The 24,158-nt window shown below is 37.5% G+C and overlaps 1 protein-coding gene across 2 annotated transcripts; it reads left to right on the top strand.

The window, feature by feature from the left end:
* LOC121312854 (terminal nucleotidyltransferase 4A-like) lies at positions 1-23,769 on the top strand. 2 transcript variants are annotated; one of them, XM_041244702.1, is made up of 13 exons: positions 1-902; positions 5,301-5,424; positions 6,300-6,346; positions 7,455-7,575; positions 8,732-8,839; positions 11,873-12,001; positions 12,155-12,368; positions 12,562-12,688; positions 13,068-13,171; positions 13,415-13,599; positions 18,235-18,381; positions 18,993-19,151; positions 21,299-23,768. In XM_041244702.1, the coding sequence occupies exons 1-13, from the start codon at positions 193-195 to the stop codon at positions 21,476-21,478; spliced, it is 2,355 nt and encodes a 784-aa protein (XP_041100636.1). In that variant the 5' UTR covers positions 1-192; the 3' UTR covers positions 21,479-23,768. The 2 variants fall into 2 exon arrangements, with proteins under 2 accessions (XP_041100636.1, XP_041100637.1); XM_041244703.1 differs by lacking the exon at positions 18,235-18,381 and having other exon boundaries at positions 21,299-23,769.
* The last annotated feature ends 389 nt before the right edge of the window (positions 23,770-24,158 follow it).

Raw genomic sequence — 24,158 nt, 5'->3', positions numbered from 1 at the left:
GCTACGCCATATTGGTTGGTATAGTGTATACCAGTCTAGCATTTAGAAATTAGCGGTTCTTGATTCGTTTGGGCTTTTAGCGGTTACTTTGTTGGTTTTTAAAACATATTAGGTTTACTGTCGAGTGACTAAACGAGTGCATTTTAACAAAAAACGGGATTCGGGAAAGGTTTGTTCGATTACAGAAGTTGAATGGATCCGAGGGTAGCTTGGATTCAGCCAGAACAGAAAGGACCTGCTAATGCCTTGTGGATGCATATATGGGAGACCTCTCAGGGAGTCCGGACCAACTCAAACCATCACCGTTACCACAATATCGCTGTTAACTCACCGGCTTTGGACTCGATTTTTTTTAAAAACGTAACAGCAGCGGCTCCTAAAAGCTGCTGCAGCAGCAGCCGTCAGAGTCATGCCAGCCAGAGCACTAGCAGCAGCAATGATATTTCAAATAGCAGCGCAAACTGCCCTCCTACCCAGTACACCAGCGCGTCAAAGGCAAACGAGGGGAAAAGTTTACAAAAGACCCCCTCTGTATCTTCATTTACGTCCTCCTCAGTGGAGTCTGGCACGGAAAGCCCTTCTCCCACCTTTTCTTTGGGGGGGACTAGTAATGATGATATAAATAACAAGTCTGCTGGTAGCAATTTATTTTTCAATTTCAGCGAGAACTTGATCAATGTGAATAATCGCAGCAACCATCAGCAACAGCAAAACCACACTCGCCATAATTATCACAGCCCTACCACGACTAGTATAAACCACAACCCAGGCCGGAGGAAAAGTGAAAATAAAGCGAGCACCTACGGGATCAACTACCTGCTTTCCAGCTGGTGCAACAGCAATTATCAGCTTTGCTCCGGGACCCCCTGGAAAAAAAGAAAATACAGCCCAGGCATTAATGGGTAAGATGCAGTCTAAATACTCTGGGTATACTAGTGAATAATAATATGTAATAAACTGCAGGGGCCGGTTTTTCAAGATGTGTTATCTGGATAACACAGATCCGGATTTTGTAGTCTTATACTTTGTCATCAAAATTCAGAATATTGGATTACAAAATCCAGGTCTTTGTTGTCCAGATTACAAGTTTTGAAAAATCGGCCCTGTGGTGTCAACTCCGGGGAGGGTTCGTGTTGTAAGTCGACATTCTGTATCAAGACCCTGATTTAGTCCATTGGCATCAATTTGTCGGCGTGTTACACACTACGCATTAAAACCGGTTTAAAGTGTTGCTGAAACAATGCTGACGTTGATAAATGTAATAACATTTTGTTAATTTAAAATTGATGTCGGTGAAATAGTTTTTCAGTAAACTTTTAGGTCATAAACCCCCCTAACCGTTTTTCGTTTTGCAACAACAGATTATTAACGCATAAAGAGAAGTGGTGTAATCTTTGTTCTGGTAGTTTAAGTTGTAATGAATTGTGAATTATTTTTTTTTTTTTTGATGTGTCATGCAACGATTATGAATTACCCTAGGTAAGTTTCACTGTAGTTTATTCCTCCCACCAGGTCTTGGTCTGGTTGTACTTTATCCTGAAGCAACCAAGTCTGGAATATAAGTGGGGGTGTGTGTCCAAGGTTAACAGTGATTTGATTCTAGTGAGACTGTTGTAACAAAATGGTCACATGCACATGTCGTGTACCTGAGGTATAGCTTTATTTATTTAATCGTGTATACCATACAACCTCTTATTTTAAAATGTATAAATATATATTTAAATTCAGTCGCATGTATTCTAGACTAATGCCGTAAATCACAAGGGTCAACGCCCCCGTTGTCGGCGTCAAACAGGCCAGACAAGCAAAAAAAAAAAAAATACATATCTCACAGAACGCGTAGAGGTTGAAGATTCCAAAATTGTATTTGAGCTATAATGTGAAAGGACGTTCGTTAATTTGATGTGGGATAAATATAAAACAAGCCTTGTTGCCACTACATTTTTATTTCAGAAATGTGTTTCACACAGCTACAAACTTGTCATGTGATCGTATCATGATACGTATCATTTATGAGGAAATGTTAGGTTTTGTGGGTACCTCCTATATAGAATTAAACATTATTACAGCACAAATGTTGAAAATAAATGTTTTCCTTCACGGGGCGAATACAGTCCTTTTTGTTTTTAATAGCAACATGTTTTCAGACCTTAACATAGCGCTTGTTTTATGTGCATCACGGCACGAGCATTTATACAAGTTGAAAAATAAAGCAGCAAGCTTGTGGAAATCATTTAAATTAATTCGCTTAGGCGTTATTTTTCAAAATGTCGTAAATGCTGTGATATGAATATAGTATAAGAACAAGCTTCAGATCCAAAATAACTTTACTTTTAAACAAAGGACTCTATTCGTCGGTTGTGCAATTTAACAGAAAATTAATTACAAAACATACTACAAAAGAGAACCTGCGGTATGAAATTCAAAAACATTTTGTTATTTGTGTGGTCTATGTTTAACCAATAAGCATTTGCGACCAGAATATTTGGCGAATCACACCCATAGAACCTATTTTGCTTGAAATGTTGGCGACCTGTTGCACTGGTAGTGTATTACTTCATTACATGTACAGCACTAAGATAATCGTGCCAAAATGTTTACTTTTTTATAAGCAAAAAACGCCTCATAAGACACGCAAATATTTGTGGCTTTACAATGTAGTCATATTCTATCTAACCTTTCCTCATTATTTGACACTCATTAAATAATGTTCTGCAGACTCTGCTCATAGTGAGAAATTAAATGCCCCTTGGGAAGACTATTGTTACTTCCAGCGTGCAATGCCACCTGTTGGTAACAATGGTCTTCCCTGTGATAAATAATTTCACTACAGCCCTCTTCTCCTGTGTGTGTGTGTGTGTGTGTGTATATATATATATATATATATATATATATATATATATATATATATATATATATATATATAGTAAAAATATGTATGTATAATGTGTGTGTGTTCTTTTGAGTTAAATGTGTTTCTGTTTAAATCTAATCTTTTATTCACTATATAGCTAATGATGTAATGATCTATTTAAACCTTCAGGCATCATGGTATCTAGTATATTTATATCCTTTTTTTTCTATTGTATTTTATATCATTTAATTTTCAAAAACCACAAACTTCAGGTCATCCATGGTGTCTGTTCCTTGTGAAGTGCTGAACTGTTGGTTCATCTACTTTATTTCGTATATTTGATAAGTGATTCTGTATTCTTTTATATAATGATGTACCTGTGTCTCCTACATATTTTATTACATTAAGCAAAATATACCATATACATGGTTGTTATCCTTGCATGACAGATTAAGACTGTTCTTTGTGATTTGTTTTCTTTACCAATATATTTGCACACTTTTCATGTGCTTTTACAGTTTGCAATGTCCCTTAATGTATCTATGACCCCTTTTATGTTTACTGTGGACTAAAATGTCAGCTAAATTTTCATCCCTTCTAAAAGCTACAATCAGTGCTTTTGGAAATATTTTTATGAATTATGAAGTCTACATAAATGCTTCCAAACTATTTTTTGAAATGTTGGGTAATAACTTAGAATATGTAATTATTAGTGGTACACTCTTAACCCTCTCTTCCTTATGTATATACATACATACACACACTGTAAAAGCTTTTTACAGTAAAAAAAAAAAAACAGCCGGCTGGGTTGCCAGTAATATACCATATAAATAGTATAATACTTCATGTTTTTACATACATTAGGGTAATCTTTTTTAAGATTTAAAACCATACAGTTACAGCAAAATACCATAAAAACAAACAATTACTAAAGTTTAGCAAACTAACAAGATACTGTAAGTTATAGTTAGGAGCAGTTGTTGAATGCAGCAAGGTATGGATCAGTTCAGTGCAAGTACTGGTACAATTGGGTGCCTAGAGTCCAGTATAGTCGAGAGTTGTGATGTTTACAGATACTATCTGAACAGGTGTGTCTTGAGGAGGCGCCGGAAGGTGGTCAGGGACTGAGCAGTTCTGATATCCGTGGGTAGAGGTCATTCTACCACTGAGGGGCAAGGGTGGAGAAGGAGCAGGTGGGGAGGGAGTAGGGGAGGGAGTCCTTTTTAATGTCTCTGTTCTGCCCCATTTAATTTGGCATGGTGTAGGCTGCCATCTGCTCAAACAAGAAAATTGAATTGTCTAACTACCTGTAATCTTCAATATTGAATAGTATTACAAAATGTTGATTGCAATTGCCATATTCAATTTTTCATAGGACTTGCATTTGAATGCTACCTTGCCAAATGTAACTTTTGACTGAGGTTCTATCCCAAAACTGAAAATTTAATGTTCTAACTTTGTGTCTTTGTTTTTCAAACTGTAAATATAAATGATCTATTCTCCTCAGTATATTATGATAGTTGATCCCTTAGTCTTAATGTTTTGCTCTAAAATGCCGTCCAAAATTTACAGTAGAATGTGGTCATTCTCAAATACAGCTACAGTAGTGGACATAGTGAATGGGGTGTAAATGCTATTGAGGAAAGAAAGTAATTGTGGTGTGGAGTGTTTCTTCACTTTTTATTCATGTGGAAAAAGTAAAAGGTACATAATTGGGATTTGGCAGCATGTTATTTTTAAACATTTCCAGATATTTCTGCCTTTTTTAAATTTAAAATCTAGGCTTCCTAAACTGTTACTTAACAAGAAAACAACTAAATTAAGAAGACTACTGTACTGTGTTTCTACAGCTACACACTATTGTTGGCACAATCCTATGTCTTGTAGGTAAGGGGGGATTTGAATAACCTAAATGCATTAAATATTTTTTGCCTTTTTTTATACCATAAACTTGGCAAATTTTAACTAGGGGATAAAGTGAGAGCAAGTCTTAATTTGCTGCAGTGATTGGAGGAGGTTAGTGTTCTACAAAGGTCAGATTGTAGTAATGCGATAGACAGCCCAGAGGTACAGCACCAAGCCTTCAAAATAGCTGATTTATTTCAAAAGATGAATAAATGTCATTCAAAGTGTTGTAGTATGATTTGAATAAGAATATTTGTAATACTTGACACTACTATTCTGCTACCTGTGTGTAAGATTAATAATCAAATTAAAACACATTTAGAGAAGACATTGTCCCACTGCTTTGTTTGTAGGGTTACTGTATTCCATGAGAATTGTATTTTTTGTGATGGGACTAATGCAAGGAAATTTGATCAAGCCTTGCATTTGCAACAAACATTAGATTCTTAAATCGCTGCTGCCATTAAAAAAAATAAAATTGACTTCATCGTTTTGGTTTGTTTGAAATTAAGGGCATTATCGATGTTTCATGTTTTTACAGCCTTCATGAAGAGATTGTTGACTTCTATGACTTCATGTCTCCACGTCCTCAAGAAGCAGCGATGCGTAAAGAAGTGGTGAGGAGGATAGAAACGGTTATAAAAGACCTGTGGCCGACAGCTGATGTAAGTACTAAACCCTGGTTCAGTAATGTGAAACAGTAAACCCCAGACATAACTGGGTGTCTGCATTTATTGCCTTTTGAAATCTGCTTTATTATCTCCATGAACATCCCTTAAGAGAAATAAGTTGTACAATAAACCCAGATTGTATTATTTTGTGGATGGTGTTTCTAGGATGAGACGGTTGGAATTTTTATAGAAAGTAATGTAGTTCGGGTTTTTTTGTGTGCATTTTTTATAAATGCTGGAAACTGTTCCTCTTTGTGACTTGCACGAATTAAGTGAGAAATAGCGTATTGCAGTTACTGTCTACTGTTAGGCAATGTCTTCATTACTGCAAATAACTTGTTTAAAATGCAGTACGTTGGTGGTGTGTTTTAAGTGTTAAATCGGCTGTAAACTAGTAAAGTGGTGGCTTAGTGTGCTTGCTACTATTTAGTCTGCTTTAATAATAATAGCTATCCAGTGTTTAATCGGTATTAGACAGTTCTTCAAAAAGCTTGGACAGCTCTGGTTTATCTGTTCAGAACAATCCCATTTATTTGTACTCCTATGTGTCATGGTCTAAAATGACCAAACCAATGTGGTTGATTGTTAAACTGGGACTGCAACATCTCTTTATATAGAAAGACACAGGTGCCCATATCCTTTTCTGCAGTTGCACAGTGTGCTGGTTGGCTTTTTGCTATCACAAGTACAAGATGTAGAAAATGATACTTGTGTCCAATGTGGGCCATGGCCATTCTAGGGTCAAAGATGTGTGAAAATGTACTAGTAAAGGGCGTTACAAGAAATGTAGAAAATGAAATTGTGATCAGGAGCATCATGTCAGTCATTCACTTTGTATAACATTTTAATAAATCAAACTTATTTTTCAGGTTGTGATTTTTGGCAGTTTTAGTACAGGACTTTATCTCCCAACAAGGTAAGTTCCACATTTTCATAGAATTTTTTTTTAATGCTGGTTTTGATTAGATTAGTGATGCATGGTAAAATGTATATATTGGAGTGGGAATTGGAAGAAACTATGTTGTAGTGTGGCAGTGGTGTAATCCTAAATCTTAAAGTACCGGAACAACAATGAAATTGATTGTTCTCAAACAAGTTTATATAAAATCACGTTTTATTTGTACATTGATCTTGAGAACATTTAATAGTTCTTGCATGCAACTTTTAGGATACTCCCCTTGATCAGTGCTGCCAGATTTGTCATTTATTCCAGCAAAATGTGGCTTGTTTTGAAAATGTATTGCGGTAAATATAGTGGTGTTTTTGGCTATTTTTTGGATCTCGGTTTGTTTTCAGTGTGATTTTAAAGACTTTATGCTGACAGTTCTGGACAATTTTTTTTTTGTTTATAGTGTGTGTGTGTGTGTGTGTGTGTGTGTGTATGTATGTATGTATGTGTGTGTGTGTGTATATATATATATATATAATATATATATATATATATATATATAATATATATATATAACTTGCAGAGTTTTGCATCTCTGCTTGGTGAAAAACTGATTTTGCATTGCAACCGAAAATAAGGCACAGATGCTTACATGCAGTGGTAGTCCTGACAGTGAAATATTGTACTGTAATGTCATTTTAGTTAAAAGGCCACTACATGTAATACCGCACAGCAGTTAAACAAGGCACCCTCATGACATGATAGCTTCTCAAGTATACTGTGGTAAAATAGAAGTGGTGAGTAAATATAATCGTGATCATATAACAAGCTACTTACCCACGAGAAGTTGTTTTGATGTATTGTCCTCAATACTTGCGCACCATTGACATCCGTATACTGTATTTAAACTTCTGATCCGCAGAGGTGCTTTTGCTTATTAATGTGACGTGGCCGAGAGCAGTGTAATGATCAGGTTGGAGTCGTGATTTACAGTTTTTAAACTAGTGTTGTTAAATCTGATTCTGCAAGTCTGCATCGCCAAGCAGTAAAGTAGCAAAATGTCAGGTAATAAATACATTTATATACGTTAACGGATAAGCATTAAAAGTGTATTAACTTGTGGTTTGTCTTGCAGTGATATTGATTTGGTTGTCTTTGGAAAATGGGAGCGACCCCCTTTGCAGCTATTGGAACAAGCACTAAGGAAACACAACGTGGCTGAGCCTTACTCAATTAAAGTCCTTGACAAAGCTACGGTAAGATATGTGAACATCTGGAAAGGGAATTTTACTGGAAATGGAAGGGAATTGCCATAAAGTTTAGCGATCTCATGTGCTGCCTTAAGTTTTACCTAGAGATACCAAAGATGCCTCCAAGTCAGTATGTGGATCACAGGAGACTTAGTGAATCTTTGACAACTGAAAGTTTCAGCCTGTTGAAAAAGTGAAGGTAAATTTAAACAAAATATTGTACCTGACATCTGTTGCCTTTTGGTCAAAAACAGCATTATCAAGAACTAGGTTACTACAAGCCCTCAATTTCCTGCACTTTGCATTTTTCCATTGTTGGGTAATGTAAGATGAGAAATAGTCCTGTGATGGGAAAAGGTAGTATAGGGATATTCTGCATGGCTAATAATGTGTATTTGAGGGGAGGGGAGCTTGGCAACTTCAAGCTTTCAATGTTGTGGAACTTATGAGTAAAATGTAAGGGCCTCCTTCACTGACCCTTCAGCTAAGATGAACACCATATCATGTGACCTTTTGATTTCCTGCTGATCAGGCCTAAGACTTGTTATGTTGGCTTCCTACTCTGTACACAGGTGTTCTGTGATTCTTTAAGTCAAGTATGATTGTTACTCTGCTGTATTCTTTGATCTTTGCCAGTGTTGTCTGGTATCTGATTTCACAGTGATTCAGACCATAGTTGTATGATTCTTCGTTATTACATTAATGCAGGTTAAAGTTTTAGGATGATGCATACATCTCAGTTTGTAAAGCTGTTCTCTTTGTTTCCTGACTCTTAATACTGCAGTGCAGTATTGCTTGGAACTGTTGGTACCCAATGCTACTGTATTACTACCCACACTGTTAATTCTGTAAAGCAAACAAATGTCACATCAAATACAAGTGGAGACTTGATTGCAAGTAGGCCTACCTTTTTTTATACATGAGCACATACAAAAAGTTGCAATGATTTTGATTGATCATGGATTGTCATCTATTTCAGTGGTTAATTGTTTCTCCCTCTTAAAGCACCATTGGCCTAAATGTTTAAATTAGACCAGACAAAGATTGTTTAAACATTAACTGCTGAACACTGTACCAGAACATTCTTGGCCTTGCATTTAAATAACTGCCTAAATCAACAATTAATATATACTTATTTATTTTTTTGTTCCTCACATTCCAGGTACCAATAATTAAACTCACTGACCAAGAGACTGAAGTAAAAGTAGACATCAGTTTCAATGTAGAAACTGGCGTGAAGGCAGCTCAGTTTATCAAGGACTGCATTGAGGTAATGGGCTGAAATGTCTTTGAGCTGGACTGCACACACAGTATTTTTATATACAGTGGTTTGAATACCTCTGTGGTATTGTTTTTAATTTGTTCTCATGTAAGAAACGTGCAACTTCTGCTAATCTGCAAGTATTTGATTGTTGTACGTGTAAAGTAAAAATTGTTCTCAAAGTACTGTATGTTAACTTATTAGAATTGAACTAATCCCCTTGAGCTGAAAATCCTGCGTGATTGTTTAATCGCTGGATGTCCTTGTCTAGCTTTTCAACCATGGTTAGTCTGCCTAACTTTTAACTATTTGACCACATCTGAAAAAACTATATAATGGAGCTGATTTCTAGGTTTAAAAATGCCACAGGAGTTGATCCCTATGTTTTTAAAATGTCACAGGAATGTCCCTGAAACAAATTTAATTGACTGGCAGATGCATTATAGCAGCCTGTTAAGAGCGGACCCTTTGTGAATTTCTAAGGAGATTCTTCAGCAGCCCATACCATACCCCCTAGAAATCATTTGAAATGCCAACATGTTTTGATGTGGAAACTACTTGGGCAAAATGTTATGGTACCTATCACTCTGACCTGATACAGCTGCCATACCGAGTGCTTGTGACCTTAAGTTTCCTCATGACTGAGAAGGCACCCTTTCTGATATTATCTTGTTTGGTACAGTTTTATTCTACAACTCTCTCAATTTCAGTTGCGTTGTTTTATAGAAACTTATTACAGTACTTTAACTGGTATACGTGTCCTTTACAACCACAGCTGTTTACAATCAGTTTTCATGGTGTTAACACTACAACTCCCAAAGTGGTTAATTTTGACCATTTGCAGTTTTTAAATTAAATTCTGCCTGTCTGGCAGATACAGGGCTGTATGGTATTTAGTCCTAATGACACATGGGGTGCAGAACGGTCAAATTGATCACTACATAGAATACAATTGTATTTTGCCGTACAGTATTTTATTTGTATATCACTCAGGACTGTGCCGGCTATATATTGAACTGGGATTTAGTTCAGTCTGCAGCCGTTACGTGAATGGCTTATTGTATTCTAAGGTGTCTATTGTAATTCAATCAGTTTTTTGTTGCATCTACTGTCTGTCATGTGAGCAGATATCTCCTGTGATTTATTGTTAGTTTCTCAGGTTACAATATGTCGGAAGTTAACCAAAGGAATTCAGTCTTCCACAGTTACACTGGAGAATAGTGAAAATCAATTGCCAAAGATGTAAAACTGCTTGGCGTTACTACAGAGTGTATCTGAAAGTGAATCTGGAGCAGAGCATGTGAGCGGAGTGGAGTGTGACTGAAGCGGGACCAATTTGCTTGAAGCTGGAGTTGTGCAGATAAACTGGTTGAGCAGAGTGGGAGCGAGAATCTCTGGTCCTGCTCCACCCATTCCTGAGCAGTGCATGTGTTGTGCCTAATGAAGTAAATTTGCACATTAACGTTGATTGGCAGGATACCATCACCTAAAAAATGTTAATGTGAAGCCCTGTGTGGTAAATATTTGCAAGAACCTTTTCAATTAGCGAGTGATGTAAAGGCTGTCCCTCGCACCACGTCTTTCCTCTTTATGCTGCATGTAGCACGAGGGTTGAGACCTTGAAAAAAACAGTGCTAACTCTGTGTTACTTGTAGAGGTTATTTTTAGGGGTTGGCACGGGTAGAAAAATTGAAACCAGCTAGATTCGCTGTGAAAAAATAACAGTAAAAGAACTTGAATTAATTTCAGTGTGCACGTCTATAGCGGTATGTGATATACAATGAATAAGGGGTGGGGCTTGCCTGGAGATGCAGTACTGAGTGTACTTTTGCGATTCAGTGTCTTTTTAAACCTGTTTTACTCTGGGGAGTGGGGGAAATATTTTAAAAGGCGCGTGTGAAAATAAATTGGACCCGATGCGCCTGACAAGCGCTGAATAAATGGACCACTAAGGGTTAAACTTTTCTTTTAATCTTGTCATTTACTGTATAGCTTATAAATCTCTACAACCACAACTTTTAAAATCAATTTTTTTTTTTTCATGGTGTTAACACTAGAAGTCCCAAGGTGGTTAATTTGACTGCTTGCAGGTGGAGTAAATTTAATTAAAATCGCAATTTGGCAAAAGTTTAAGAAAATAAACAAAGGAGAGCGCTGCCACCATATGCTGGGGACCTGCAGACAGAGCTATACTCCGCCACAGTTCTGAAGCACTAACTGCACTCTTAACAGTTTTATAATGTATTGGAGCTCACAGCAATCAACTCCTTTTTCATTCTTTTACAATGAATGCATGGGCAAAAAGATAACAAGGATAAATTACATATTGCAGTTAGCCAAAGAACTTCAGCAGAAACATTTTAAACGGAGTGCAAAGCAGGTAGTGGCAGCTGAAGGTAGCAACCCCCGGTGCAGCCGCAAGCGACGATAATGCCAGGGTGCCAAATACCATGGTAGGAGACTCTGATAGCTGTGCCCAACGGCGGCTTTGATAACTGATAACTTTGATTCTTTGATCTTGTGCTGTTGCAATTGGTATATAAAACCTTTTTATGTTCAAATGCCTGTTTTTTTTTTTATTTGCATAGTTTGGGTTGCGTATTTGCTCTTTGTATATAAACCCATTTACTTTCAATTTTATTTAATTAGTTTCAGTTGAACAGTTATAAATATGCCTGTATATGCACTTGATTCTTTTCAAATGTGTTTTTTTTTAATTTTTTGCAGTTGCACTTTCTGTAATATGTCTGTATATAAACCCATTTCTGTACAAATGTTCATTTACAATGTTTCAGTTATTTTGTACGGAGGTCAAATTAACCGCCCATGGTAGTTCTAGGTATGCATATAACTCTGGTAGTTCTAGTGTTAAACCATTTTATAACAGGTGCCATTCCCTTGCACTATGCCACTTGGCATTTTTACATTAAGATGTTGTTTCTTGTTAAGCTGGTCATTATTGACAGAGTATGTATACAGTTCAATGCTTGGCTGACTTTTTTTTTTTTTTTTTTTTTTCCCCTTGTTTTTTTGTCTTCTCAGAAATATACCATTCTGCCTTACTTGATATTTGTATTAAAGCAGTTCCTCCTTCAGAGGGATTTGAATGAGGTTTTTACTGGTGGGATTAGCTCTTACAGCCTTATTTTAATGGCCATTAGCTTCCTGCAGGTAAGTTTCTGTTAAATTAGTTTCACTGTCCCCATCCAAGATTTTCAGCTTTTAGTAGATGACTTACTCTGTCCCTCTATGGGATCCCCATTCAACATTTTGATTGGCATGTTCGCTGGTTCCCAAAAATAGTTTTTACTTGTATTTTTGCAGTTGCACCCAAGAATTGATGCCAGAGGACCCAATGTAAATCTTGGCATTCTTCTGATTGAATTCTTTGAGCTTTATGGAAGGCATTTTAACTACTTGAAAACTGGTATTCGGATTAAAAATGGAGGTGCTTATGTTGCCAAAGAAGAAATCATGAAAGTCATGACTAACGGCTACAGACCGTCAATGTTGTGCATTGAAGATCCTTTCTTGCCAGGTAAAAACCTTTGTGTGTTCATTGTGTCACAATCTGTTTTGCTGGCTTTTTGCACAATAAGAGCAATTAGAATTGTGCTTTGCTAATTATAATGGATCCAAATATACTGAAGGCCAACTTGCCACAGTTGTTAAATCCTTGGCTAGCATCAGCAAAATCCAATTTTTGTATCTGCTAATCGTTTATTTTTCAGGAAATGATGTGGGCAGGAGTTCCTATGGTGCCATGCAAGTGAAACAGGTGTTCGACTATGCCTACATTGTGCTTGGTCATGCTGTATCGCCACTTGCAAGGTCTTACCCCAACAAAGACTCTGAGAGGTAAACTACAATCTTGTGTTTTCCCTGAATGTTCCTCTGCAATAGTAAAGTTTATATGTTTAATATTAGTTCTTTTTTTTTTTTTTTTTTTGGAGAATACTTAAATTCCATTTGAAGGGCCTGTCAAGCATAACTACCTAGCAGAGACACCTGCTTGGACAAACGTTTATAGAAAATGTTTTTTACAATTCTGTTGGAAGGAAGTTTTTAGGCATCCCAAAAAAAAGCATGTTTCCATAGGTAACATGTTTGCTGCTCAGTGTCTAAAACTTCAGTGTGATTTATTTCCATAAACATAACGGTGACTTTTTTTCAAATCCATACTTCTCCAAATGTAAGTTTCTGGATATTTTTTTTCAAAGTTTCTATTTTCTTGCAGCACTTTAGGTCGAATAATTAAAGTGACCCAAGAAGTTATAGATTACAGGGAATGGATCATAAAGAAGTGGGGAGGGAGAAGCAGCCCACGGTTGGATCTTTGTGGTAAGTAAAAACAGTTATAGTATTGGTAGTTAAAATTCTACGGCTGCTGAAATGCCTTATGCTAATCTGAAAGTATGCACTTCATTTTTCCATATTATCCCCCCTCAATTGTGAGGTTACCTACATTAGTTGGACTAATGGTTGTCTGATTTTAAACCTTGTTTGTTCTATGATACTTGCAGTAGACCTCTGTCATGAATGAACATACTAACATGGCTTATCTTGCTACAAATATATTCACAGATCCAGGTATAAAGACAACTGAGCAGATTGTACACAGCAGCCTGAATCTTGTCGGTGAGCAACTGCAGAACCGTGATTCTGTGTCGCCACAGAGCATTGATTCCCCAATGTCCATGTCCAGCCCCCAGCAGCACTCCTCTGGCTCATCGGCATCCTCTGTCTCATCACTCTCTGGAAGTGACATTGTAAGTAAGACACATGGATGTAAAAATTGCTGAACTTGCATTGTTGCACATTTTATAAGCAGCTCTGACAGTCATTGTGGACAAATGGTTTAACACTCCAATCCCCTGAAATTCTGCCTCCTGGGGATACTGTTTTCTTTATTTTGTTTAGTGCAAGACACTGGATCTGTTCAGCTAAATATCCTAGCTGTATGTAAAGATGCTTGGTGCTGAAAGAGTTCAGCAGTTAATGCAATAACATTTCTTACCTTGTATGATGAACTCCAATCGCAGAGTGAACTCCCAGTCTCCATGTCGCTCGGGTCAGGAGAAAAAACAAACTCTCCCAATGATCCTTGATGTAAACTTTTTTTTGGTGCCAAAGTAGTATCCCTCCTCTCTAAAACCTCCAATATCTTTTAGTGTTGTCCAAATTTCTCATGCATATCTTGAGTCCGGACTTCATAGTTTGGGCTTCATTCGTTTGGTGGTGGTGGTGGGGGGGGTAATCGTACAGTATTCCCCCCCCCGTTCTATTTTCTCATTCTACAGTTTTTTTTGTTTCTATCAGTGTGTTGTACATGTGCCTTCTGTTTTGTGCACAGTGTGGTTCTCCTTTCTCACCTTGTGTTAGAAATGTATGTCTGGGGCTCCCGAGTGGCGCATGGAGTGCAGGATGTGCCCTATAGCCGACCGGGAGCTCCTAGGAGGTGGCGCACAATTGGCAGAGTGCTCGCCGCGCATCAGCGACCCCCTGTGGCCGATTTAGGGGGCCTGTGGTTCTGCAGTGGACTATTTCCTAAGCATCAATGGTGCAAAGGGTAGGAAAGCCTTCTGAAGGTTTCCACTTCCATGAGGCAGTCTGGAGGCCCTTTTGAGGCTTTATGGGTAAACCAGCTTTTGCTGCACCACATATTCCCAGAGTAAAGTCTTGCTGGATACTGGCAAATCATAAATCCGTTCTGGAAATACCTGCCACAGGTACGTCGTACAGATCTGGTCTAGATCGGGGAGATAAAAGGGTTGATACCATCCTGAAAAGAGGCTACTCCACCTCCACTTGCAGCATGTATATCAACAACTACCAAATAAATGCTGCAAAATACCAGCAGAAGAATGTGGAACCAGCTGTCTGCTTTCTTACAGACTTCTACCCCGGAGAACATTGAGCTGCTCATGCAGATTGCAGAAGAGGGCAAAAATGCAGCAAAAATTCAGTTACATGCAGCATGCGATAGGCTTTGGCGAATGCTGTATCTGTAAGGCGGTGCCTGCATATGAAAACTGCAGCCTTAACTTCTGACACACAAAGGTACTGGAACTACCCTTTCAGAAGGACCTACTGTTAGGCACTGGCATCAAGGACTCCCTGGCACAGATGGAGGCAAGTTAAGTCATTAGATCCTACTCAAAAGCCAGGACAGGTGTACCCTGTAAGGCCTATTTTAACAGACAAAGTTTTAAACGGCAGCTAAACCAATCATCATTTGGGGGACAAAGCCGTGTCCTAGCAAATAAGTTGATCACGCTCTAGAATTTAAAGGGGAGGTTCCATTATTTCTAATGTCTACGAGCTTAGGCAGGGAAATAAAGTAGATCAAGCCTAGGAAATAAGTTGATCGGATATATTAACAAACAGTAAATTAAATGAATTTTGTAAGTAATTTATATAAATGAGAAGATCGGATGTCTTTGACAGTATGACTCTAAGACAATGTGAATAAGAGTCACATTTTCTAACAGATTGGCAGAAATAACAAACACCAGGATCCTGGGGATAGTACAACATGGATAAAGCATATCATTCCAGCACCACCCACCATCAACAGGTATCATCTGTGCACAAATGGAATGGTCACATCCAGAAGGAGTCTTTACAGGAAGAGAATTCATGCTCCTTTCACTCGCCATATGAGTCCCTTCATCTTCAAGGGCAGGGCTACTACTCCAGGTATTTCTTAATTCACAAAAAGAATGTGAAGTTCAGACCCATTCTATACCTTCAGAGGTCTGAACAAATACATTTGGATGGAAAAGTACAAAATAGAGTCACTGGCTACTGTCATAAAAGCAGTTCACTCAGGGGACTGACTGGTTTCTATTTAAGGACCGCCAGTACTAGTTCAAAGTACTTCCTTTCGGTATCTCCACAGCACCCAGGGTATTCACCATGATAATGGACGAAGTTCCAGCACATCTGCAAAACAAGGTTATCCACATTTACCTGTACGTAGACAACTCGCTACTATGGGCTCCATCCAAGGAGATGATGGCAACACACAGATGTGATTCTTCATCTTTTCCAAGACTTGGGTCTGTTGGTAAACGGGGAAAAATCATCTCTGCCCGACCAGTCGTTCACCTTCCTGATATTGTATGGAATTGTGCCCCCAGGAAGAGTGTATCTCACGGAAGCCAAGGTGAAAACCATTAGTCAAAAAGCAAGTCTATGTAGCATAGGAGCCAAGCTAACAGCAAGGGGTTTTCCCCAATTTTTGGGGCATATAACATCATCAGTTTACCTGGTAAGAGACTCAAGGCTACACATGTAACGTATAGGGGTCTCCTTTTCATCATGGAATCCAACCCTTCTAGATTCCCACCTCAACAAGGTTTCACCAGGAGCTGCAAAAGAGGCAAGATGGTGAAGACTTTCCCCTCGGGTGAAGATGGGACTATAGCTGTCCCAACTACCCCTGACACTTCGTCTGTACATCGATGCCTCCCAAGTAGGGTGGGGAGCATACTTGCCAGAAAACCAGGTCCAAGGTTCTTGGTCACCAAGACAAAAACAAATCCATATAAACCATCTGTAGCTGTTGGCAATCTTCCTATACTGAAACACTTAGCACTGCTTTTAAACAAGAGAGTAGCACCACAGTTGTTACATACATAAACTACCAAGTAGGCACAAAATCATGGACACTGTGCCTTCTAGTCATAAGAATCTGGCACTGCTGCAGGACACAGGACATCACTATTCGGGCAACGTACATACCCAGGCTTGACAGCAGACTCGCAGCCATGGCAAGAGACGGTCTTTCCATTTCATGGTCAAACAGCTTAATGTATGCATAGCTCTGATGCCACTAATCCCAGCGGTGCTCGGGAGACAAAGCCACTATCATTCTGGTAGCCCCTTACTGCGCCGATGCTACACAAAAATGCTTCATGATTCCAGCTAGCTGCTTGGAGATTGAATGGCAAAAACTAACAAATCAGGGGCTATCTGAACAAGTAGTCAATGGCTTACTTGCTTTAAAAAAAAAAAAAAAAAAAAAAAAAAAAAAAAACTTCCACTTTTCTAGCCTATACAGGAAAATGGAGAGAGTACTCTCTGGTGCAGCTCAAAACATCTGCACCACACAGATATATCTCTATCTACATTGTTATCCTACCTTAGCCACTTTTTCCACAGGGGTCTTTCAATATCCTCCATCACAGTGCATATTGCAGCAGTATCCAGTATCTTACCTGGGTGGGAAAATCACCCTGTAGGTTCCCACCCTGCTATAGATAGATTTCCTAAGGGGGTTAACCACCTAAGGCCCCCAAGGAAACAGATCATCCCTCATTGGAACCTCAGTGTGGTACTGAAAAAACTTATGGGACCACTGTCTGAGCCCATGGTGATATGCAATGAAAAATACTTGACATCAATCACTAGTTGCAGTACTAGTGATTGATACACACTACTTCCAGTCATTCAGGGACAGGATTGTCTGTAGACCAAATCCCCAATTTCTACCTAAAATAGTAAGTTTTCATATTAACCAGATCATAACTTTTTGTGTGTTTTTTTTTTTTTTTTTTTTTTTTTTTTTTTTTTTTTTTTTTTTTTTTTTTTTACCCAAAACCACATAAATCAGAAGAGGAGACTAGATACCACCTAATTGATGTAAGGAGTGCACTGAATTTCTATATTCACAAAACTATCAATCAAAGAGCATCAGAACAGCTTTTTATGTCAAACTCACAAACACAGGGCAAATCTATGTCAAAATGGATCTATCTATCTAGAAATGTATTCAGTTTTATGAACTGGATAAAAAAAACAAAAAACCTGTTCCAGGACCTATCTAAACCCATTCTAAGAGGAGTGGCTACTACTTGGGCAAAATTTAAAATCCCTCCTAATCCAGGACATCAGCAATGCTGCAACCTGGGCCTCTATTGAGACCTTTATAAAACATTACAATTTAAATGCGTCTTGCTGTCAGTCCACTTTTACTCGCTCTGTTGTCTGTGGCTTCTTCCACTAATATTTGATCTGCTACCCTTTGTCTATTTCCTTTGGTAGAGTTCACTCTGTGTGTGGATAAACACCTATATCCCACCCTTCTTCCACCGTTCTCCTTCATTAGGGCTGATAGTACATTACTTCAACGAAAGTAAAACTGACAAGCAGAGTGTTTGCAAATAAAGTGACATTTTTAATGTTTTAGGGTAACCTGGAGAAATATTAAACCACAAGTGTATAACAGTATTAATTTGAAAAGTCTGGTTTAGACTACCCATTTTATATCTGTTTGAAATTTGCTGCCCTGCCTGGTGAATTGTATTGGCCTAGAATTTTTATATGAATTTAGTATTCTTTAGGAAGTTGCACAAGTCACAATGCAAAAATTAAACAGGAATATATCTTCTTTTTAAAAGGACTGCGATTCAACTCCCTGCCCAGCCACAAACATTCACCCATTTCCAATCCAAGCTCTAACGTTGTCCTCGCTAGCGCCTGCACTGCAAGTGCCGAATGGGAAACCAAATCTGCCTGGGGCATTGATAATGTCTTCCAGCTCCCAAGTAAGTGCTGCTCATCTAAAAGCAGAACTGATAGTAAGAAAACAATTTGCTTGTCACACTTTACCATTTTGGTTAACTTTTGACCATCTTCCTCAGTCCATTTTATTGATGATCTTTGTGATATCCATGTCTAAATGTAGTGTAATATTAGCCCAACAAATGATTATGTCCAGTAATTTAATTATGAACATATTTCTATTTAATGAAGTACATAGAGCTATGTTTGCCTCTTCAAATAAACTGCTTCTAGATGAGATTGGAAACATCAGCTTAGTAGCAGAAATACTCAACCTAGAGGCACCACCCAGCTTGCTCTGTCCAACCCTTTTTATAATGAGTGGTTAATGCAGTTACACCTGAACAGTAGGCACCAACTATAGTCGGTCTCATAATTGTGTTTTACTTTTGATTGGATGTGATGCTTGAATATAAAAACATACAACAAAGCTGCTTAATGCAGTGACATTTAGTATGTTCAAGTGGGAAGAGCAATGTAGAGTTATTGTGTGTTTTTTTTTTTTCCCCCCTTTTATATAAATACCCTGTGCTTGTATTAGTTTACAGGTTAGTGTGCATCATTTGTAGTAAGTGAATGATCTTTGCCCTTTCAGGCTAGAACGTCTGTCCCAGGTGCTCTTGTTACATCACTGCCTGGCAGACAGGTTTGTATAGAAGGGGCACCTCCTTTGAATACTGTCCTTCATATGCCCCCTCCTGCTGCTCCCCCTGCCTCCCATTGCCCTCTGCCAAGTCCACACCTTCATCACAAGGTACGCCTCTGCACTACATCTAAGATTGTTATTTTGTTAATTCTTAGAATTTTATTGTATTTGACTAGACTTGCATTGATTATAGAACAAGTGTTGGTGTTCAGCTAGAAAGCCCTTAAACTATGGAATTAACTGCCAAGATATGCACGGCAAGCACCAACTGTTGCTGCTTTTAAAACTAGATTAACTATTTAAGGACCAGGATCGTGTTAACAGTCATACTGAAGTTGTTTTCTAGGACCACGATCGTGTAAACATGATTTAAAAAAATAAATAAATAAATCACTTCATTTTGATGACTTGCAGGGCCCCTGTACTCTGCAGTACAGGCTTGAAATGTGCATCACTGGTTAGGGGAGGGACTGTCACTTCCTGATAGGTTGTTTTGTGTGTGTTTTTTTTTTTGTGTGAGGTCACTAAGAGGTCACCTTAGTGTTTAAAGGGTGGAGACAGTTACAGTAGCCAGGCAGACAAAAGCAGAAACAAAACAAACTTTTTTAGAATGAATAAAGAAATCTGATGTATTTTACTTTATAATATATATTAGAACATGCATTCTGCTGCATATTAATATTTGTTTTTACAACATTTGTAAATATCAAACGAATGGATACAAGCATACTATTTCGTGAACTAAATGTATCGTATTTTTTTTTTCTCATTACTGATAATGAAATGAGTAACCTGTTTTATTTGAGAAAATAAATCGAATCCATTTATTGCTTAGACCCTGAGAATAAACATGTATTGTCATTGCGATCACTCAGATGAAACAATGTCTTGTAATCTGCCCAAACATCACTTTTTCAACAAAACTTTAATAAAATAACACGTTTTTATACATGTATCTAAGCAGAATACATAATTACTTCTATATGAGTTTGGAAAAAAAAAGCAAAGTTTATATGGTTTCTGAAGTACTTTTTATAATATTTCCCAGAGTTCTGAAAAAGGACAGCATTTGCAAGATGCTACTGTAAAAAAAAAAAAAAAAAAATAAATAAAAAAAATTCTAGTGAATTTATAGGAAGTCGATTTACAGCCGAAAAATGCCTAGTCCTGTGGGAGCATCCCACTGAAATGCTTGGTCATGAAAGGGGTTAAAGGGGGGAACTGTAATGCAAATACATATATAACCATTTCAATAGAAAACATGTTAACTAAAGCTTTTGATGCACTTTCAGCTCTCCTTGAGCAGTATATTGTATAAAAACCATTAAAACAAATTAACCATTGAGTGTATTGGAGCTGTCTTCCGTCACGCTTTGTGTGATGTCCTGTCGTTGACACTATAGTCACACAGTATTCTATTGAGCTTATGTCCCGTTCCTATATTATGTAGCCATTGTTTTGTTATGGCTGCCCTTTGTTGGTTTAAAGGCTTGGGCATTTTTTGTTGTTTTTGCACCTGAACACTTTGCATTCTGACACAATTCACCCTGCCGGCATTCACTGGTGTGGGTGGCTGTCAACGGCAGCATCAGAAAGGTTCCAATATGGTGACGGCCTGCATTTCCAGCCAGTCCAGAAAGCTGACAAAAATTGAGAGCCTTATTGAGTACAGTTTTAAACAAATGTTTACCATCTAGCTTTATCTATCCATCTCGTATTTGTATTCACTTTTATTCTTATTGGTACTTTATTTTACTCACTTATTGCTAATTAATATTTGTCAACGTTTTATCTATGTAAAGTGCATTGGGATGATTTTATTGTGAAAGGCACAATTTTAAAAAGATTGATTTGATAGTAAACTTTGCAAGCTGAGTTCCAGAATGCTTTTAATTGAGGATTTTCACAGTGGCTGAACTTCATGTTGTTCAAATCGAACAGTTGAATTGCTGCGTTGTTGTGATTTTTTTAGGGATTGAGGGTTCCTTTCTAAATCAATTGTCTGTTCAGTTTTTAAACAATAAATGTGGCTTATTGATCTTGTGAATTCGGTTTTTGATAGAATGTTTTTGTCTCAAATTTTGTAAAACCCCATCAAAGCTGGTATTTTACATTTTTGAAGATGTCTGAGTATAAAAACATAATTGTATATATTGGTTATATGATTTATAAGGTTGCATCAGTGTGCTGTGATTTTAGTCATGTGGCTAAATTTAAAATTTAAGTAGTCTCCCCCCCCCAATCCCTTTCTGCAGACGCACAACGGGCCTAAATATTCCATAAAAGGAGTCCATATCCCAGTGACTGTCCACAATCCCACGATGGGGGCCATGAAGCAGCCCGTTAACACCCGGGGGCACAACCAATACAACCGTCCCACCTGGCGGAGAAGGAAGCACATAAGAGAAAGCTTACCTGTCAGCCTTAGCACATAAGAAGATTGCTTCCCTGTCTTGAAGCTGGAGTTCAGTGACCTATAATCACTTTTATAAATGCCAGACAGAAACAAGACCAGCATTCTCTAATTCAGCCTGTGGATATCTGCTGTGGATTCTTTGCATGCTTCCTGTACGGTGGTCAGAAACCCATCTTGCAGATGATATTGTTCAGTGCTGAATATCTGTGAAGACTTATTTTTGGATGTGGTGTGTTTTTTTTTTTTTTTCTTGTTTTCTCCATTCAGTACTGGACACGGCTCAAGTTGATGACCTGCAAGAGCGTGAGGACACAACTGCCTTTCTGTTTTAAGCACTACTGTCAAAGAAATGGCAACTTTATGACTTCTACCCTTTTGTCTTTCAAAGATTACTGTCTCTTTCTTTTTTCATACTCATTACACTTTTTTACTACGTGTACATAATGGAACAAATTGTTTATCATTTGTGCAATAATTGTTTTTAGAAAAAAAATATTTAATTGTTATGAATGTCTGTCTATGTTAAGTTATATCAATGTTGGAAGGTTTTTTTTTTTTTTGATTGCTTTGAGTTTACAAACCTTTTCCAGGTTGCATTCTTTCAGGTTTAACATTTTAAATGAACAGTGTTGAATGGAATAATGGTTTGTTAGGAGAGGACTGCTCTTAATGATACAAAGGCAAAACTTCTCTCAATTGGGAATGTAAGTTAGGTTGCTGAACTTCCATGAAATAAATTTCCACTAGATGAAGCTGTTGTAAAAATAATGCTTCAAAAGCTCCACCTGATGGAAATTGAGAACCTGCCTATCTTCACCAAAGCCTAATTGTGTTGTATTATTTTCTTCCTGTATTTGTTTTATTTGTTTATATGGGAGAAAAGATGGCAGTACCAGAAATGCTTTATTTATTTTGTATGATGTTTTATGCAAGTAGCAGAATATTTGGGAGTTACTTTTGTTTTTTGTGTTCTCTCTGAATTTCAGTCCCAGTGTTCTCATTCTCCTTGAATATTCCCAAAATGTCAGGACCCATGATTTTCTCAAGTGCAGGATAAAATGAAGATGGTACTGAGCTTGCTTTTTCTCATAGTTTCAGTCTGGGGTCAACAGTTGTCTTTGTCAGACATTTGTCTAAATTTTACTTGTTTTAAATTTTGTCTCCACAATTGCTATAGTGGAATCCCAGAAATGTCTTTTGAATTAACCACATGAAGGGGGTGGGGTGAGGGGGAAGTCAAATTAAAGTGCAGTGAATTAGGAACAGTTTAAAATCTGTGTTCATTTATGTAACCTGTGTTTATGCAAGGGATCCACAAAAATATTTGCTTAAGTGGTACCCAGTAAACCGAATGGAGAAAGGAATTATTTTGATTCCGTTCGGGGAATCTGTACAGCAGTATGCATTTGTTGTTAGAGCAACAGAGTTTGTTTACAGTATTGCATCGTGGTGCAGCAAGTATGTGGTGCACACACTGCATTGCTGACACTTAAAATTTACTGATGCATACAGGTATACTATGCAAGGTTTTTTTTTTTTTTTTTTTTGTCACTCCCCCCCCCAATTTTTATGAATTCCATGGTAGCCACTGTTTTGAACTAAGGATCAGACTGCCTAGCCCTGAGTTTTAAATGTACCATGGTGGTTCGAATGGATAAGTCATAATCATCCATGCTGCTTGTTTTGTGTAAGTTTAGAGAAGCTATTTGTTTTTAAATTGCAGTTACTTATCTCCATTGAACACTACTAGGCAATATATCTTCCAACAGTGGTTGAAAGCGTGTTTTATGGAAATGCCTCAACTTTTAGAATGTTGGCTTGAAAAAGGAACTGAAGCAGAGTTTCATATGCTGCTGTTTTTAAAGGCATAACACATTGGATCAGTACATCTTTAGCAGCAAGAAAGCCAACTGCCACGTTGCATGCAATTATTTAGATAAGTTCTCTTTGTTTTTACATTCCAGTGGAGAGATGCAATTTACAGTTCTCTACAGTCATTTTAAATCAGAAAAAAATTAATTAGGCAAAGTGCATTACATGTAAATGCTATCATGTTTCATGCTACAGTATATGGATTTATCAAGTTTTATGTTAAGTTAGTGCTTTTGTATTTATGCAGACAATACTCAAATTGGCTTTGGCTATTACTGCCTTTAAACGTGGCAAGCATTTTAGTGCTAGATTTCTCACATCATGCTTCATTAGTTATGATGAACCAAAAAAATTGCCTGGCAGCCACTGGTTATATCTTAACTGGTCACGACACAGAAGGAAGTTGTGTGTGTGGTGTGTTTTTTTTTTTTTTTTTTTTTTGTTTTTTTTTGTTTTTCTATTTTTAATAAACTTCTTAAACCAATTACTTTTGAGTTGGTCTTTCTTTTTAATGTGAAATGTTTTTTGGTCAACAACAAATAAAAATGTACATTATAAATATCATATGGGAGATATTGAAATTGGAGAAGGAATCTATGAAAAAGACCTAGGAGTTTTTGTTGACTCAGAAATGTCTTCATCTAGACAATGTGGGGAAGCTATAAAAAAGGCTAACAAGATGCTCGGATACATTGTGAAAAGTGTTGAATTTAAATCAAGGGAAGTAATGTTAAAACTGTACAATGCACTAGTAAGACCTCATCTTGAATATTGTGTTCAGTTCTGGTCACCTCGCTATAAAAAAGATATTGCTGCTCTAGAAAGAG

The sequence above is a fragment of the Polyodon spathula genome, chromosome 3, assembly GCF_017654505.1.
Source record: "Polyodon spathula isolate WHYD16114869_AA chromosome 3, ASM1765450v1, whole genome shotgun sequence".
Classification (NCBI taxonomy): Eukaryota; Metazoa; Chordata; class Actinopteri; order Acipenseriformes; family Polyodontidae; genus Polyodon; species Polyodon spathula.
This window is presented reverse-complemented; position numbering and strand designations above follow the sequence as displayed.

Excerpts from the sequence above, each read along its gene's own strand:
- LOC121312854 (XM_041244702.1), top strand. The coding sequence starts at position 193 with ATGGATCCGAGGGTAGCTTGGATTCAGCCAGAACAGAAAGGACCTGCT. Across the intron at positions 7,576-8,731 it reads AAGTCCTTGACAAAGCTACG|GTACCAATAATTAAACTCAC; the intron begins GTAAGATATGTG and ends CTCACATTCCAG. Across the intron at positions 12,369-12,561 it reads TGAAGATCCTTTCTTGCCAG|GAAATGATGTGGGCAGGAGT; the intron begins GTAAAAACCTTT and ends TTTATTTTTCAG.